Source organism: Lissotriton vulgaris, chromosome 10, assembly GCF_964263255.1.
Source record: "Lissotriton vulgaris chromosome 10, aLisVul1.2, whole genome shotgun sequence".
NCBI lineage: Eukaryota > Metazoa > Chordata > Amphibia > Caudata > Salamandridae > Lissotriton > Lissotriton vulgaris.
Genome location: NC_141698.1, coordinates 201,928,505 through 201,946,669, shown reverse-complemented (window position 1 = coordinate 201,946,669; position 18,165 = coordinate 201,928,505). Strand labels below are relative to the sequence as shown.

The following is an 18,165-nucleotide window of genomic DNA, read 5'->3' as shown; positions in this document are numbered from 1 at the left end:
CCACCCATCCCTCCATCCACCCTTCACCCATCCGCCCACTCATCCACTCATGAATCCATCCATTGACCTCTCACCCACCCCTTCACTCCTCCATCCATCCCCCCGTCCATCCACCCTCCTCAATCACCCATCCATCCATCCCCACATCCACCCCTTCACTCATCCATCCATCCATTCACCCCTTCACCCATCAATACATCAATACATCCATCCATCACCTCTCTCATCCATCCACCCACCGACTCGTCCACCATCCACCCCCCCATCGATCCATCCACCATTTCACTGATCCATCCACCATTTCACTGATCCATCCATCCCTCCACCCATCCATCTACCCTTCCAACCATACACACATCCATCCACTCCCATCCATCCCTCCACTCATGCATCCATCCTCTCTCCCACCATCCATCCACCCCTTCACCTATCCATCCATCCCCTCACCCATACATCCACCATGTCACCCACACATCCACCATTCCACCCATACATCCACCACTCCACCCATACATCTATTCACCCAAATGGCAACATAACGGACGTCTGGTGGCCGGCTCCACCGACATCCCTCGCTCTCCCTCTAGCTGCCTCTGTCTCCCTCGCTCTCCTTATGTCTCCCTCGCTATGCCTCCCTCGCTCTCCCTCTGTCTCCCTCGCTCTCCCTGTGTCTCCCTCCCTCTCCCTCTGTCTCCCTCGCTCTCTCTCACTCTGTCTCCCTCGCTCTCCCTTGCTCTCCCTCACTCTGCCTCCCTCGCTCTCCCTCTGTCTGCCTGTCTCCCTCCCTCGCTCTCCTTCTGTCTCCCTCGCTCTCCCTCTGTCTCCCTCGCTCTCCCTCTGTCTCCCTCGCTCTCCCTCTGTCTCCCTCGCTCTCTCTCACTCTGTCTCCCTCGCTCTCCCTCGCTCTCCCTCACTCTGCCTCCCTCGCTCTCCCTCTGTCTGCCTGTCTCCCTCCCTCGCTCTCCTTCTGTCTCCCTCACTCTCCCTCTGTCTCCCTCGCTCTCCCTCTGTCTCCCTCGCTCTCCCTCTGTCTCCCTCGCTCTCCCTCACTGTCTCCCTCGCTCTCCCTCACTCTGCCTCCCTCGCTCACCCTCTGTCTGCCTGTCTCCCTCCCTCGCTCTCCCTCTGTCTGCCTGTCTCCCTCCCTCGCTCTCCCTCTGTCTGCATGTCTCCCTCCCTCACTCTCCCTCGCTCTCCCTCACTCTGCCTCCCTCGCTCTCCCTCTGTCTGCCTGTCTCCCTCCCTCGCTCTCCCTCTGTCTGCCTGTCTCCCTCCCTCGCTCTCCCTCTGTCTGCATGTCTCCCTCCCTCACTCTCCCTCGCTCTCCCTCACTCTGCCTCCCTCGCTCTCCTTCTGTCTGCATGTCTCCCTCCCTCACTCTCCCTCGCTCCCCTGTCTGCCTCAGTCTCCCTCGCTCTCCCTTGCGCTGCCTCCCTCGCTCTCGCTCTGTCAGCCTCTGTCTCCCTCCCTCGCTCCCCCTCTGTCTGCCTGTCTCCCTCCCTTGCTCTCCCTCTGTCTGTCTGTCTGTCTCTGTCTCCTTCCTCCCTCCCTCTCCCTCTTCATCTCACCATGCCTGTGTGTGCCCGGGCTGACACAGCTTCTGGGCACACCCACACACTCAGCCAGGCAGCCGCACCCGAGCACTTCACACCTCTTTAAGAGACCATTCGCATGCTAATGAGCTTTGTTCAGCTCTTAGGCCCCTGCAGCCCCACTCTGACGGAAATCGCCCGCCCTCACAGAGAGTCTCTACATCGCGCTGCACAAAGGGAAGATCGGAGTGGAGCACGCACCCCCCCTGGGATGATGCCGCGCCCCCCCCAGGGGGGCGCGCCCCACAGTTTGAAGAACCCTGATCTAGGGGTACTGGAAGGGGCGGGACCATGGAGAGAGTTTAGGGGGCGGGGCTCTTCTCCAGGCAATGCATTAAAACCCTCTCATCCCCCAAGCCCTGAAAGAAACAAGCACCTGCAATGCAATAAGGTCTCGCATTTATGCGAGTTTAAGCTATTGGCATTGTAAATGACAAAGCCTTTTATTTATGTTTTGGTTTTTAAAACATAAATAAAAGGCATTGTCATATACAATGCCACTAGCTTAAACTCTCAATAATGCGAGACCTTATTGCATTGCAAATGCTTGAAGGTATCGCTGAGTTGCCCCCTTCTGTCTCTCATGGCCCCTGAAGAGCTCCACGTTTGCTATGAGTTATATAAACAAGCCGATGGTCACAACTGGGCACGAGTGACCCTCTGCAGTAAGAGAAACTCATGCTGGTGCTTGCAGACTAAAGAAGACATACTAAGTAACAACCAAGGTAAAAGAGCCAGTCCTCATGGGGGGTTACAAATGAAGACAAGGCAGTACTAAGGAGGGACTAACAAGCCTAATAACGAATCAGAAGCCAGCATTTATGAAGGACAATGACACAAGCCAATGACAAATATGTGCGGAGAGTGGGCGGGGCTGTAAGTACATACTCAAATGCAGCATGACTCGCAGAGTAGCATATGCACTGCCCAGGCTCGACCTAAAGAGCTTCTGAGGCTGTGCTGATGCACTGGGCAGGCTGTAAAATCTCCACATAGGCATCAGGTGAGAAAAGCCTCCACACATGAGCTGGAAACCTACTCTATACATGGGTTTCCAGTTCACTTTGCTTTCACCATGTATAAGCTCATTATCGGGAGTTTGTGCAACAGGAGCTAATATTGTGTGAAACACTGTGGCACCACGTGAGTTAGCAGGTATGCTTTTCCCCCCAAGCTAGAGCAAAGCCCTAGTGATTTCTAGCACTAATAACCATTTGTAAAGTGCATAACCTGAAATTACTATGGGTGCGTAGCACTTTCAGCATAAAAACACAAACATTGCCAAAATGTAATAAATATGTACATTCTGAATGTAGGGTTATTTCCAGTTTCCGACACCTGCCTCAATAACCTGCTTTTCATGCTTTTTCTGCTCTGCAGGCGTGGCACCTTCAGCTTAATCCTTTCAGGCTGGCAACTTCCAAGAACAGATCATGTTTCCCTGATGAGGGCGAGTCATGTTTCCCCTATGATAAGCTCCTCTTGAATGTCAGACAGAATGAAACAGATCTTCCCACGGCTAGACTTTTAGACATCTATCCCAAAGGCTTTTCAAGAGCGAGAATATTCCACAGAAATCAAGTTTCCTTTTTAAATATGAACATATATAGATTACATATTTGGACTGACGTTGTGGTCTTGAGCAACTTCTCTACGTCAAGCTCGGTAGGTTGCCACATATTTTACGCACATTATGTGGCATCATTTTTATCAGCATAATTTATCAGTCCTCTGAGGGTAGAGGCCGGGATCATACCTAGATAACCCACCACTCATCCAACCAACCAACCATCCACCCCACTCATCAACCCCAAAAAGATACCATGGGTCACACACAGACCTTCCTTGCTCCAAATACACCAATGAGAAAAGTTAGGCCACACAAAAAAAACACCAACACTAGTAAGTTGTAAGTTAACCAGGGACAGGGCCTCGATTTACCAGTGATTGGAGAGTGGTGACGACCTTACGCCAGACCACGGCATTAGCAGCTGGTATGATCATTCTCTTACATTCGTTCAAATTTGTATGCCATAACTCTGCAATTGTGTTGTTTCACTTGTGCAACAAGTTTATCCATCCATGCAAGCAGATTATCGACCGAATCAGCAGCTGACGTACCTCGGGTGATGGGAAATCATCTAGGTTACTGTTGAGTGGCACGGTAAGCAGAAGGTCTCCCAAGATGGTCTTCATGTGTTTGGCAATCACGATCTGTTGGTCCACGGTGCAGTGGTTCTCCAGGGAAATTATAACTGGGTAAGGAGACGCCTGGGAACGAAAGCAATACACATCAGCGGTCAATGGCACATGACGCTGGTCTTATTTTAACAATCCACTGACTTCATGTTCTTTCCAGTAGCATTTCTCCTTTTATCCGCCAGTTCTCTTATTCTCATTGTCTCTTGCAGCCAATCAAACAGTTTTTTTAACCATCATAAACTTTGTCTTCTGTCACCACATGCACTTTCTGCCCCATGCAGTCACCTACTCCATTTTTTCCTCCCCACCTTCCCCAGTCACTCTCACACTCATCCCCCCTCACATACTCACCACTTTTTTTTAAATTTTGGGTACAAAACCAGGACGTATCATTAATTGACAGTTTCCCACAACCTAAACAAAAATATCCAACGTTCAGACTTAATATTATGACTTAGATTTAGGAACTTTTGAGTATTTTGTTCTTGTTTGTGCTCTAATTCACCTCAAAGCACTCTTTTTTTGGGTCGGGGGGCAAAGTTGAATCTGCTACATATTTCAAAGAATTATTAAAATATGTATGTTTTGCCTTTCATATAGTATTTTGGATTAATTTGTATTCATTGTTTTAAACTGAAAGGTTTGATTACAAGAAATTACTGATTTAACCATATTTAGTGCTTACAGGAATTAGACCATTGGGCAATGAAGTCAATGATATACTATGGTTTTAATATTATTAAGTTACCACATCACAAGGAAACTTTCCTACTTGACCCAAAGCTGAAGAAATTGTCAGCAACCACCTAACTTATACCATATGCAGCTTTTTCAAAAAATATATCCAACAAGTCATCATTGAAATGTGTGTCTTTCTGCTTTTTCCAGTCCTGATAAAATCCAATATGAAATTGTCTACATCACGTCTGTATGACAGAAAGCAGTATGTTCAAATGGACTCATCCTGATCACTATGGACATTAATTTGGAGTGACCAAGCGTAGCAGCTGATATTATTGACCGATCTTTTGGTTTACCTGGTACTGATTGTGTCACTCCTGGACTCAGTGGGTGTGATGGAGGAGGTAGGAAAAGAAAGTTAAAAGGCCTTCAACAGCCCTGAGTATTTCCTGTGAAAGAAGGCGGATCTAACTGGCTAATCTTCAAACGAGTTTATCCCATAAATGTGGTCAACCAGTGGGGACCAAGCTGCAGAGTATGGGTCAATGGCAGAGGGACCACCATGCCCCTCATTCCTCAGCTGTTGCGCCCCATCGGAATTTAGAAATGGCAAATTTGGCTGGTGGCCTTTATCACCTTAGCTGCTTTGGAACGTCCAGCTCCAGTGCTGAACGTTCCATTGCGCAGGTGCAGTTGGAACGTCCAACGGCAGCACTCCCGAGGTAGTGGTGCCGTCGGCCGCTGGTATAGGCGCAGCGCTTAAGAGGTTATTTCCCGTGAAGAAGTCTTGCCTTCAAGGCTGCAGTCGCTTTGGTGGAAAAAAATTGCAGCAGGTTTAAAAGGCCTGTGCAGATAACAGCTCTGTTGCACTTAGAACATTTCCAAAACTATATCCCCGTAAGGCGGGTCCATCTTCAGCACTCTGAGTGAATGGGACCCACTTCTAATTGAGAACAGTAATCAAATCATGGGAAAAGTTTTTTGACAGATTATTAGGATGTACTAAGAGTGGTTGGTTGTCTTACTTTGAAAGCATACTTCTTGATAGCATGCATGACATCGCTAAAGAGGATCTTGGAGGTAAGCGTGTACCCGTGGTAAATCACCGGTTCTGAATTAGGCCCATTCCAACAGTCGAGCTCCACACAGCGGCAGCCTTTAGACAGGGCTCTGGAAACAACAAAGAATGTGTTATTCTTCTTTACTGGTGCAGTATTACAATCTTAATTATGTGTGAGAATTCACATACGCATTAAAAATTGAATATATTGCATACACTCATTAAAAAAAAATCTGTTTAATATACATTTTCATATGTTTGTGGTTTTTGTTTCTTCTTCTCCATTGTTGAGCTAAAATGGAAAGATTTTTGATGCCTCTGTTTTTTTTAATGTTATTTATTATTTTGTTTATTTGGATTACTCTCCTCCACAAAGTACTTTTTGTTCCAATGCACTGCCATTTTTGCTAAGGCAGTTCCCAGTGTGATATCACTTCATCTGGGTTCACTAGTAGGCCTCTCCTTGTTTCACTCTGATTATACACAACAAACTGCCCTAACAGAAGCTACAACAAATTGGCTGTCGGTGATATTAAGTTAAAGGGGGAAATACATGAATAAAAGTATCCACAAGGAAAAACAACCACAGTAATAACAAAAGCATAACAAGTCGTATATAACCATACAAAAATAGTCCAGAAAAAAGTCAACAGAATAGATCATGCTAATATATGAAAATCACTTTCATTCTTTTTATATATTATGTAACTTATGAATACATCCCTAACTATTACCTGTAATCATCGTTTTCAACCAGGATTCAAGTTCGCAAAATCTAAAACTGGCCTCATGTATACATACATATTTTAAAAAACAATTTGCATGGATTGATTGCATTAGGGTCTAGTTGTGTAGGTGTAAGCAAGATGTTTGTCAGGGAGGGTTGCAAGGTGAACTCCATAAAGGATCTTTTTGACCCGGGTATCACTAGAGTCTACTAAAAGGTATAAACTCTCAATCTCTACTCGGATTGCTTTAATCAGCACATCAACATCAGTACTGAACTGATGCCGTCAGTGTAACTTAAGTCATTGTTAGCTTTGCTACAGCTTTGCAAACCACATATAGCTACTAAATAAAAATCTCTGTTAACCCAACAAAAAAAGCCAAGGCTTCCCTCATTCTAGACAAATCAGATCTCAAATGTATTTGAATACAGTAACATTTGGAAGCAAACCCCCACTGCTCCTCAGACACAAATAGCAGCTATTATAAAGGCTGGATCATGAACAATTGCACTGAGACAGAGCATTGCTTGGTACCAGTTTTAAAACACAGCACTCTATACAGAGTAGAGGTGGGCAAGTCACTAACAGCTTGCACCAGGCTTGGGCTTGAAGCCTGGTTCTTCTTCAGCTCGAGGTCGTGTTGGAACCTCGAGCCCATCATGTACCGAGGTTTGGCTTCTGCTTGCCCTTTAATAAGCATGCCTCAGAAACTCCACTGCTTGCTGGGAAAACTCAGCACTTCTAACACCTGTTAAAAGTTCAGCAATTCCTAAAACATTCACCGCCATAGCAAATCTCGCTAACACTTTTCAGTTCAACCCCTCTCCTGTTTCAATGCATTTTTCCCTTGTACTGTGTCACTGATTTCTAATTAGTGATTTGCTGTATGTTTTGGTGATTTGTATAAACCACATGACTATGCCATCACTATCATACTTGGGCACTTAAAAAAAAATAATAACAGTAAACCAACTAATGCACAAATAGAAAAAGTATGAGCAGATCTTAGAAAGTAAAAGAAAGAGGCCAAATTGTTACTCTTAACTTAGATAAAGCATTCATACTTACATTTATTTATCCAGACAACGGGGTGTAAATGTAAATGTATTTGAGCTTATATAGCGCACAGCTACCCACAAAGGGTTTCCCGGCGCTTGCTTAGGGAACCCGTCCTGGTATTCCCCTGCGAGATAACCCCGGCAGGGTATCCACAAGGTGAAAGCCAGGCATCCCGCCGCGAGGGGCCGTTGTGGAGATTAAGCAAGCTATTGCCCAGAGTCGCAGAGTTTGAACCCGTGAGTCGAGAAGGCACCGGAGCGAGAATTATCGAGTCCGTGGAATTTTTGAGCCCAAGACCCGCCGGGGCGGGGAATTGAACCCTGGTTCAGGGCCGATCTCAGCTTCCGGGTCTGCCGCCTCTAACCCCTGAGCCACACTTCTCCACATCTCTTGTACAAACACCAATGGAAGCATTTACACCCTCTTTCCAAGCCGACCTCACATCAAAAAAGTATGTCACCTGCCTACATCTTCTACCAACTATCACGCAGACTGAGATCAGAACACCCCTAGAAATGCATCACTATTTAAAGTTTCAGAATTATTTAAAGCATTCAAATTACAAACCACAAAACGATCTTATTTTAACATATTTTCTACCCCTTATGAGCTAGTGGCCCTTAAAATGACAGAATTAAACATTCACATGAATGGAGCAAGTTAAACATATTGGTAATATGAACTCCAGTGAACCTTTTGACCCTAATAATCCGATACATTTGACAGAAAGTCCCTTTGAAGTGTAATACTGGCCTTTATGGATAATAGGGTGAACACTGTTGTGCTGGATTTGATATTGATACATGATGTGTTTGACGTCCAAGATGAGAGAATTAAGTGATTGAATGATTGGTTTTAATTGTATTTATTATTTTCATTAAGTAATAATACCATCCTAATGGAGCTTCTCACTATTTTGTGGGTCAAGTGCTGTGCTGTAGGTAAAATAATGCTGAATCTGAGGAGTAAATATATGGTCTAATTGGTGCATTTGTAGAAGAGGATAGTCTGGTATTTTCCAAAGTCGAGAGGCAACAGAAAGGAATTCAAGAGCCTAAAGCCATGCAGTGCAGGGCTCTTCCTCCAAATGTGTGTATCTCACTGGGTGGAGTGAGAGGCGATTATGGAAGATCTACACATAATTCAGATAGTTTTTTTCTAGGAACAGGAGGCCATGGGCTGCAACCCCCACTTAAACCAGGTAACCCGCTGCGGTGTTGCTTGCAATTAAAAATTAGCAGTGAAGAGCACAGATTGTTCAACACAGAACACCTGTTCATTTTGAATTTTCACATGTTTACGACACTTTGATTGTGGATTATAGCGTCCCTAATAAATTGCTCATAGGACCGAATATCGCTATCAAGTACATGCTTTTGTGATAGTTAAGTATGAAGTTCCCATGAATCTGTTTATACGATTCATCTGCCACAAAGAAGGTCCACTTTCTACCTTAATAACAATTGCCACAGTACTTGCTAAAATGTCGAGCATTCTACAGAGGCAAATTAGCTTCTTACCCATCATTTTGCCTTGATATGTTGAAATGCCTGGAATATTTTGAATCAAATGAAAAATTAAAGTGTGACAAAACCATTTACATGAAAAACCTATAGGAAGGTTCTGCCACAAACCTTTCTTTGTAACTTTTACCCTTTGGTACATAATTTGTACTGAAAGCAGATAATAGAAGGTCAACATTAGGTGTACAGTCAGTTGGTGCATGAGCATCAGCTTTTTAAAATAAGAAGTGTGGCCAGGCGTGACTTGTAAACATAGAAGAGGGTTCAACTTAGACCATCTGTTTGACTGGTTACAACTTGAGGAACTTTACCACTAGCATGATGTGGTCTTTTCAATTCATTTCAAGGTTTATGGGAGGTTTGCATCAATGGATAATTAAGTGGGTAGTTTCACCAATGCTCATAACCTATGGGAAATTAGACTTGATAAATATGGGGTTACAGATATACAACCTACTATAACATATGTTTAGTGCCATAATGAAGGCAATGATTACTGATGTGAAATCAGTCGAAACGTGTCTGCAGCAAATTTAGAAGTTCAGGAATTTTGTTAAAATTCCATGTGAAAGATTCACACCTAAATAAATTAATGTAAACAGTCATATAATTAGGAATTTCTTGAACTGAGTTGTCTCACACCTAATGGATTGTTCCCTGCATTAGACTGTCACACAAATTTACAAAACAAAAATTGTGCATGCAACAAAATCAAACCATCACTCAAAGGCTCATGCACAAGGACCGCCCAAAACAGTTTTGTGTGCCATGTTTACCGTATGTAGGCCTCTGTACTGCTAGGCCCTTTTAGCTGATCCTCCATCAGGTAGGTATTGTGCGAAGAGGAAATGAAATATTGACTGAGAGGCTTTGTCATGTCCTGGTAAACCTTTTTGTGTGCCACGTCAAAGATATTTCCATAATCAGACAGCAGGTAGAGCGATAAACCATCTTTAGTCAATGCATTTTGTTTCTTGGCTGCAAAACATAATGGAAATGGAAATCACAAAAACATTCTGCAAACATACCTAAGACTTTTTCGAAATGCTAAGTGGCTTTTATTTTTAAGCTAAGTATGATAAACCTCAATGGCCCGGATTACAAACCAAACAGAGAAGAATTAATGAATGAAATTCCACTCAGCTTGATTATTAGTTAGTAGGTTTTTCCAAATTAGGTTTTTCTGGGGGTTGAAAACTTTATACACTTTTTACGGCCTGTAACTTCAACTTATATTGCATTAGGCTTTGGCTGCAGGAGCAGCTAAGACTCATTTTTTTCAGGACAAGCATGCCTGAAATTACCCTTCCTTGCTCTTCCCTATCCAGACCACCACCTCCCCCCCTTCCCAGAGGTCCAAGCACACATTTACCACCTGGTCAGACCAGGCGCTTAAAGTATTAATTAAATCCAATGGAACTGGGAATTCTGTGTTGCTTTACGACAAGAAAGGTTGATCCTACATTGTAATTCCCCCTGTTTGGGTGATTAACTCAGAATCTGACAGTGCTGTGGTGGATTTACTACAGAGTAACGTTAAATGTACATGAAAATGAATTGTTACCCCAGTATCACCTAACTTGTAATAAGGGTCTGTCTGGTTTATTCCTAAACAAATAGCAACTCAATTACTATTGGCTTCTATTTTCCTTAATCATTTCTGTTAATTTAAGCCACTATAGCAGACCAGCTAGGCAATATGACTGCACCGAGCATTCTGTGCATGCCACCAGCAGCTCGCGAGGTTGGGTCCGGTAGGTCTGCCTTAGCCTTTAGAACTGCCGACTTTGATCAAATGAGACCCTTTAAGAGGGATACTAGTAACATCTGTCCTCACTGCAGTGAGACTTCAGGAAGCATCAGGGCCTATGTTAAAAGGCCTTTGGTTATATCTAGACAAGAGCACTTCAACATAGAACATGCGCAGATCTAGACTGCTTACTCCAAGTTCTGCCACCTAAAAGAAAAGTATGTGCCGTACACATGCAATGAGAAATTGTACTAACAAGGGCTTTCACTGGCACTATACAAAAGATGCCTTATTATATGTGCATGATTTTATGCAAGTAATGATCCACTGCGTGGCAGCATGATGATATAACGTTAAGTATAGAAGTGCCTTTTCAGAGTGCATCATGGAAGAAGAGATTGAAGGACATGCAGAACTACCACATCAAAAACAAGACATCACACTTGGCACACTGATGCTGGAATGCATTCATTACCAAACTTCTCGGACTGAAAAGGACTCTGCCTGTTCCGCTCCACAGTAGCTGTTTTGAGAAAAACACTTTGCCAGTCAATTCATATCACATGACAACGCTTACCCAGAAAAACACAAGACTCACATGCCCAAAGTCACAAAATATGTGTTTGTGGGCTTTGCGACTGATGCAGCAACAGAAGAATTCTAGTGAGACCACGAGGGAACACATCTGATTTTAGTAGGAGTAGAATGTGAAAAGAGGAAACATTGATCAGGAGGAAGGGTTGTGGAGTCCCTGGGCTCAGAGTACATACCGCTCAGGCTACTAAATATATTTGCGGAGTGCCCCATATTGTGCTCACAATCTCAACCGACCCTCACGGGTGCTTGAATGATCAATAATGGGTTTCTGATACATTTGGTAAAGTCCTTTTCCTCCATATAAAGATGCAAAAGGGGTCAAATGGAATCGGGCATGCAAAATGACTGCCCTCGTCAGACCAGGATTTCGAATGCAAATCTTTATGCTCGCTATGTAGACTGTTAAATTAAGTAATAACTCTTTCTCCGCATCTTTTTCTTCTATAATCATATCTTAAGTTCTGATTCTTTACTGATCGAGGGGTTTGTGCTTCTTAGATCTTATTTTCTATGCAGCGTATAACTCTTTGATGCTTAAGCTCTCTTGTTCATCAGTCAGTCAGTAACTCTCCAGCTGATTCTCTTCCATTGGCCCAAGACTTTGGAGACATTTCTTATGCATTTTATTTCTCATCTCTTCTTAACATGGTTATGAGAGAATGATATGGTGTCTTAACTGCTGGGTTTCTTCTCAAGCATAACTAGGGAGCCATGTGAAATCAATGAAATGAAATGAAATGAAATGAAAAGGGGTTTTATAGAGCGCGACTGCTGCCCTCGGGCGTCCAAGCGCTGGGGAAGAAGAAGATAGTGCCTCATGGTGCAGTTACTTAGGAGTTTATTTTTCTTTAGTGAAGAAAAATGTTTTGAGCTGCTTACGGAAGGATAACATGTTAGGATTGGATCTCAGGTATAAAGGGAGCGAGTTCCAGATTTTGACGGCATTGTGGGTAAAGGACCTGCCTCCAGCCCTTGATCTCCTAATCCGAGGAGCTATGGCCAGAAATGCGTTGGTGGAACGGAGTTGTTTGTTGGGATGGTAGGAGGAGAGCAGAAATGGTTGATCTTTGGTCCAGTTTTCAAGAAGGCTTGGTGGGAACTGCACATGGCTTTGAATTTGATTCGTTCCCTGGCAGGTAGCCAATGTAAGGTCCTCAACCCGGGTTCTACTGATGCTCCACGTGAGAGCTGGAGCAGCATGCGTGCGGCACAATTCTGAATTCACTGGAGTTTTTGTAATAAATCAACACTTGTTTATTTCTTTTGTTTCCATGATGCTGGTTCTGGACATCAAAATAACCTTCTCTGTTCGTGCCTCTAGTAGTTTACTTGATATGGTTGAGGGCAGTCAACTCTTTGAAAGAGTCTTTCCCATGGAAGTCCAGTCAGGGTTTAATGTTTGTTTCTTATAGCATGTTTTGATTGGTTTCATATTTTTTAAGGAGAACCTTTGGTTCTACAATGGTTTGGGTATTTTGCCTTGACCAGATTATTTTCACTTGCGTCGTTGTTAAGTCTGCTTCTGAGGTGATTACATTTTTCAATAGACTGGGAACTTCATTCTCAATCAACTCCTTAATCAATTGTCGACCAAATGAGGACATGCTAATGCACTTCTTCTTGCTGTGTACCTGAGAGAAGCTTGCCTGGCCAGAAAAGCGACACACAATCAATCCAGTCCATTATTGTGATCTCGCAATAGCTTATTGGTAGGTCACTTTGGGTCTGCCTCTTGCTCATGACTGGATGGATTTATTGATTGTGACAAATCCATGCTCATGATATAAAGGCTTTCATACCTTTTTTAGTGTTTGTCTCACACATGAGGAATTTTGATTTCACAGTGTTTAGACAGATCGAGTGTATCCTTCTGTTCTGACCGACTTTTTCGGCCCTTCCTTGAGGGAAAGTGATTGGAGGTGACTTCAGTCTACTATCATTCTAATGGAGGGATTAGAACCGTAAATAGAGCCTATTCACAAGGCGTGTTGATATAATTCCGTACCCTTTTCCTTAGATCAGGGCTTATAAACTTATGTTAGGGGATAGATTCATTAGTACTAGTGATAATCCATCCTTTTGTAAGAGTGTTAGTATACTTTCCATGGAGTTATGCTTATTTCGGGCCTTGTAGGCCTCAAACGGGAGAGACTCCATCTTTCTTTCTGCCCCGGCAGCTTGAGAGGCTTCTAGGTCAAATGTAATGTTTTAGTTACGAGGTGTTGTTCGCTTGGAGAGAACCGGCTGAGGCTGGCCCTTATCGAAAGACTGTATTTTTCTCCATTCCGAAGACATAACATCAGGCCGGCCGGCTGAGAACGTGTCCTTGGTACGGGGAGGTACAAGAATTTGGTGGGCGGCAGGTTACTGGCCGTAACTTTCCATGAAGGGACAAGCTTCCATATTAGCGAAAGCATGAGGTAGTGAATCAGTCAGTCTGTAGGCGGCAGCTAGTCGTTAGCATCAATGTCATTAATTATTCCAGGGCAGGCAGTCGCCATTTTGAAATCTGAGAAAGACAGAGAAGCCGATACTCTCTTAGAAAGATTGAAGTTGTTTTAGTTGGAGCAGCTGGCGAGCTTTGACATTAAGATCAGAGCATACAGAGTGAAGCAGTTAGTTGAGGGAACGAATACCAGAGTGGCAGAAACTGAGTTATAAGATCGAAGCCGAGAAGTGAGGATGGTCCGTGATTGAGAGGAGAGAGGAGTAGTGCAGAACAGCCAGAGAGAAAGCAGCTAATAAGAGGAAGGTCCCAGTGACTTGGAGGGAAGCAAAGGAGACAGAGCATAGCGGTGCAGACGTGTATCCGTGACTGCAGAGGTGTGACCCTAAGACGAGCCAAGGCACAGACGAGAAGGGAACCCAGATGACTGCTGAGTCCAGACTTCATATTAATAAGGTGACGTCGACCCTTTCTTATTAGCGTGCACACATTCTAACCTTTCATTTTCCTTTGCAGGCTATATGTTATAGTACAGTGTTATATTGTTATTGTTATTGTGATAAATAAAGTACCCCAGTTCTTAGTGAACCAGCATGTGCCTCTTGTTCTTGTATAATAAAGGTAACCTGTTCTTCTAGTCGGGTACTGTTTCACGAACGGACGCTACCCCCGATCAGGTAAATGGTAACTGAATAATGAGGGAGAGAGGAGCCCTTGAAATGGAGAATAAGTCGTACATCGTATAATTTGGCTATCATTGTGTGATCTATAATATTGTAGTATTGTACCTCTAGTAAATAGCGAGAGATTCCCCAACATGAAGAGCTAACGGTATTCATAGGAAAGTGATCGTCGTTATGAGGCGGCGTTAATGAGAGCACCAGGGGGGGATACTGGTGTCTATACCCACAAGATTGTGGCTTGTAAGAGAAGTAAGCGAGCACCAGGGGGGATACTGGTGTCTATACCCACAAGATTGTGGCTTGTAAGGAAAAAGAGAGGGCATCAGGGGAGATACTGATGCCTGTACCCACAGTATTGTGGCCTAAGCGAGCACTGGTTGTAATCAGTGTGTAATGGTAAATAATCAGAACTGCCCTAGGGTAGAATAGTCTGGGTCTGAGTTGCCGTGAGACTATATGGTATGAGTGTGGTATTGTAGAAGACTTAGGCATGTATATTGCTAATTCCCCATCCTTGGGTAGGAGACATAGATACCTGTTGTAAATAGGTCCTAAGGAGGGAGGTGGTCACGTTCCGGCTGGGTTGGTTGTGCTCTGGTGAGCTGATTCTATCTGGTCCGAGAATCCGGTCGTTACATCTGGCGTCACGAACTGTTTACGAAGCCTGTGTGCGCTGTATTGTTTTTATCTTGCTGTTTGCGCTCGGCTCGTAGGAAGTTTATTTTGTATATTATTTGTTTATAGCTGTATATATCTTTTTGGTTTCTCAAAATGTTTTTGCGGAGATCGAAATCTACTTTCAAATTGCCTGTTGAAATTCCCGGCTGGGAATCAACGCCTTACGAGGCCTTGGACCGTGAGTGGGCCGATTCTACTGGTTTGAGTGAATATTGGAGTTCTTGTTTGGAGCTGGCGGAGCCGGCTAATGTGATTTCTTGTTTGCAGAAAGCGCCGGTAGTGAAGGGTGATGAACTTCCTATTTTAGGACGCAGAGGTTGGATTGTTTTGACTGCGTACAGGATTGTACATGAGAAATTTTTGAAATTACAGAAACAATATGTGGATATGGAAGAAAAGTTTGTTGAAGTGCAGAATGCTCATACTCTTTTGCGATGTCAAAATAAATTGCTTGCCGACAAACTTGAGACTTATCAGACAATAGCCGAAAGGGCTGCTGTTCGAATTGCGAAATACAAATATAAGAATCGTCGTGGTCGTGTTTGTAAACGGAAGGTGCGTCTAGTCGTGGCGAAAGCCGGACTGGACTGGAATCCTGATGAATGGGATGGTAATATCTGGGACTCGAATGATTCTGGTTCCTCGGTGGAGGAGTCTGACAGGCGCGAGTCTTCTCGCTCCGGATGTGACTGTAAATCTACTTCTTGTGACAAACATGATGATTCCGGCGACTGTGGTCGCTCTTCTCATTGTACTGGCGTCTCTCATTCTGATTGTTCCTCTAAATCTATGGATCGGGCTTCTTCTGATGCTCGTCCTGAGGTTTCTGCGCATCCGGTTTTTTGACGAAAGTTACAACAAGCTCCTGGTAATCCAAATGGTATTCCTTTGGATAGTTTGGAAGATTTTACACAACAGGAAGTTAGTGACATTTTGCAACGATTTCGACAACGGCCTGGTGAGGCCTTGCTTACGTGGATGGTGCGCCTTTATGAGTTAGGCGCTGCAGGTATCATGTTAGATGCAGGAGATGCCTTGAAATTTTGTTCTTTAAGTTCCGATTCTAATGTACAAGATCATTTTCAAAATGTTAATGGTGCCGGTCAGACTAGTCTACTCCAGTTAGCGACTGACGGCAGTAAGCACAAATATCCCACTGAATCTGATTGGCCTGTGAATGACAAGCCGTGGTACACCTTGCGCCATGCGGCGCAACGGCTGAAAGAGGAGGTGTTGAAAACTGCAATTTTTCTGAGTACAGCTGACAGGTTGTTGGATGGTTTGTTGACATCTTCTGTGCGCAATCGCATTATTCGTTCTTCCCCTGTTGCTTATAAGCAGGTTATGATGACTTTGTTAATCAATCAAACTGGCAATCCTTTGTCTATGGTGCTTGAATCTGTCCGTCAGCTTGGTGAGTTGGGTGATTGGTTTAAACCTGAGAGACAGTCCAGACCTGAGGGTCGTACTGCTGGAGATTATAAGTTCTCTAGACGTGATATGTTTCTCGCACTGTTGGCTGATGGTGTGAAACAGGAAGACATTGATGGTGAACCTAATAATCGCTTGTGGGTCATGTTTCGCAAGCGTGGTTTGGATCGGAAGGCGGGTGCCCGACGTGTGCGAAAGAATGATTGTGATCGTGAATATTCTGATGATAGTGGAGACGATAAACGTCGTGATGATTCTAATCGTCGTGATGAACGACGACATGTGCGTGATGTGTCCCCTCACCGTGAAATAGAGAGAGGGCGAGAGGGGGAAAGAGAAAGGGGGAGAGATGACCGTGTTAACAGCAGATATAGGGATGAAAGGGATCAGTCCCCCGAGTTGAGGAGAAGGGAGGATCGACACAGACTTTCCGATCGAAATTCACAGTACCATGCAGATGACAGGAATCCATTTCGTAATGAAGATGGATATGAACATGATGTTCTAACACCTAAGAAATATGAGAGCATTTACCCTGATTTGTCCTGGTTAACAGAACGCAGTAAAAATGACTACGAAATAGGTCAAGCTCCAGTACGCAGGTGGGCTCACAAAGATAATAGACCCTATGTAGATATTGAAATTTTTTGGAAACATCGTAATATCCAAAGGGCCCGAGCATTGGTAGATACAGGAGCGGAGGCCACTCTTATTCATGGAAAATCAAAGAAATTTAAAGGTCAATTTTTCACAATTACTGGTTTAGGTGGAAAGGAAACCCCTGCAGTGCAAACTACACTTGAAATGAGAATAGGTAGAATTCCCCGGAAAGAATATTCTGTATTGGTTGTACCACTTCTGGAATACATAATTGGAATTGACGTTTTGAAAGGAATGACATTACATTCAGATGACGGCTGTTATCAATTTGGAAGTAAAAATTATATTTCGTCTAGCAGTATCGTATCCCAGGTGGCCATGAAGAAATTAGTGCTATGATTCAGGATTTGGTGGATGCAGGAGTTATAACTCCGGTTACTTCTGCTTGGAATAATCCCGTTTGGCCCGTGCGTAAGAGTGATAATTCTTGGCGCAGGACTGTTGATTACTGCGAATTGAATAAACATACACCCCCTTTGACTGTTGCAGTACCAGACATCATTACTTTAATTGAGAGAATTCAAAAACATCCAGGTACGTGGTATGCGTCCACTGATATTGCCAATGCTTTCTTTTCAATTCCGATTGCCCCCGAGTGTCAGGAACAATTCAGTTTTACATGGAATGGACGTCAAATGACGTTTAGAAGTCTTCCCCAAGGCTATGTACATAGTCCTACGATCTGTCACCGGCTGGTGGCGGAACATTTGTTCGAAGTACCTGTACACCCGCAAATTCAGATATGTCACTATATTGATGACATTTTGATTCAAGGTGAGACACAAGATGTGGGACACCCCTGCGCCGCACGGCCACCAGCTGCTGCGCGTGCCCCTTGTCCCTGCCTCGCTGCCTGCCTCGCTGCCGGCCGACTCCGTTGTCGTTTGTTTTGTTTTGTTTTTGCCCGTCATTTGTGCTTGCTAATTTGTCTCCTTGCTTCCGCCGCCACCCTCATCGCTCTCAACTCCGGCCGACTCCCAGAATGCCTTCAAGCAACCCCACGACGCACCCACGGACCTTTCAGCTGCCACGCCTGCAAGTTCACCTGCATCCGGACCTGCCCCGCACCAGCACC

General features: G+C 44.2%; 1 protein-coding gene across 2 annotated transcripts in view; it reads right to left on the bottom strand.

Annotated features, from left to right (window-relative positions):
- Positions 1-18,165, bottom strand: part of PLCD1 (phospholipase C delta 1) — a 300,096-nt gene that overhangs the window by 53,594 nt on the left and 228,337 nt on the right. For both annotated transcript variants that reach the window (XM_086940887.1, XM_086940886.1), the window contains exons 6-8: positions 9,622-9,823; positions 5,501-5,645; positions 3,714-3,863 (exon numbers count right to left, since the gene is read on the bottom strand). In XM_086940887.1, the coding sequence (XP_086797013.1) occupies positions 3,714-3,863; positions 5,501-5,645; positions 9,622-9,823 (497 nt within the window). The remainder of the gene's footprint in view (positions 1-3,713; positions 3,864-5,500; positions 5,646-9,621; positions 9,824-18,165) is intronic.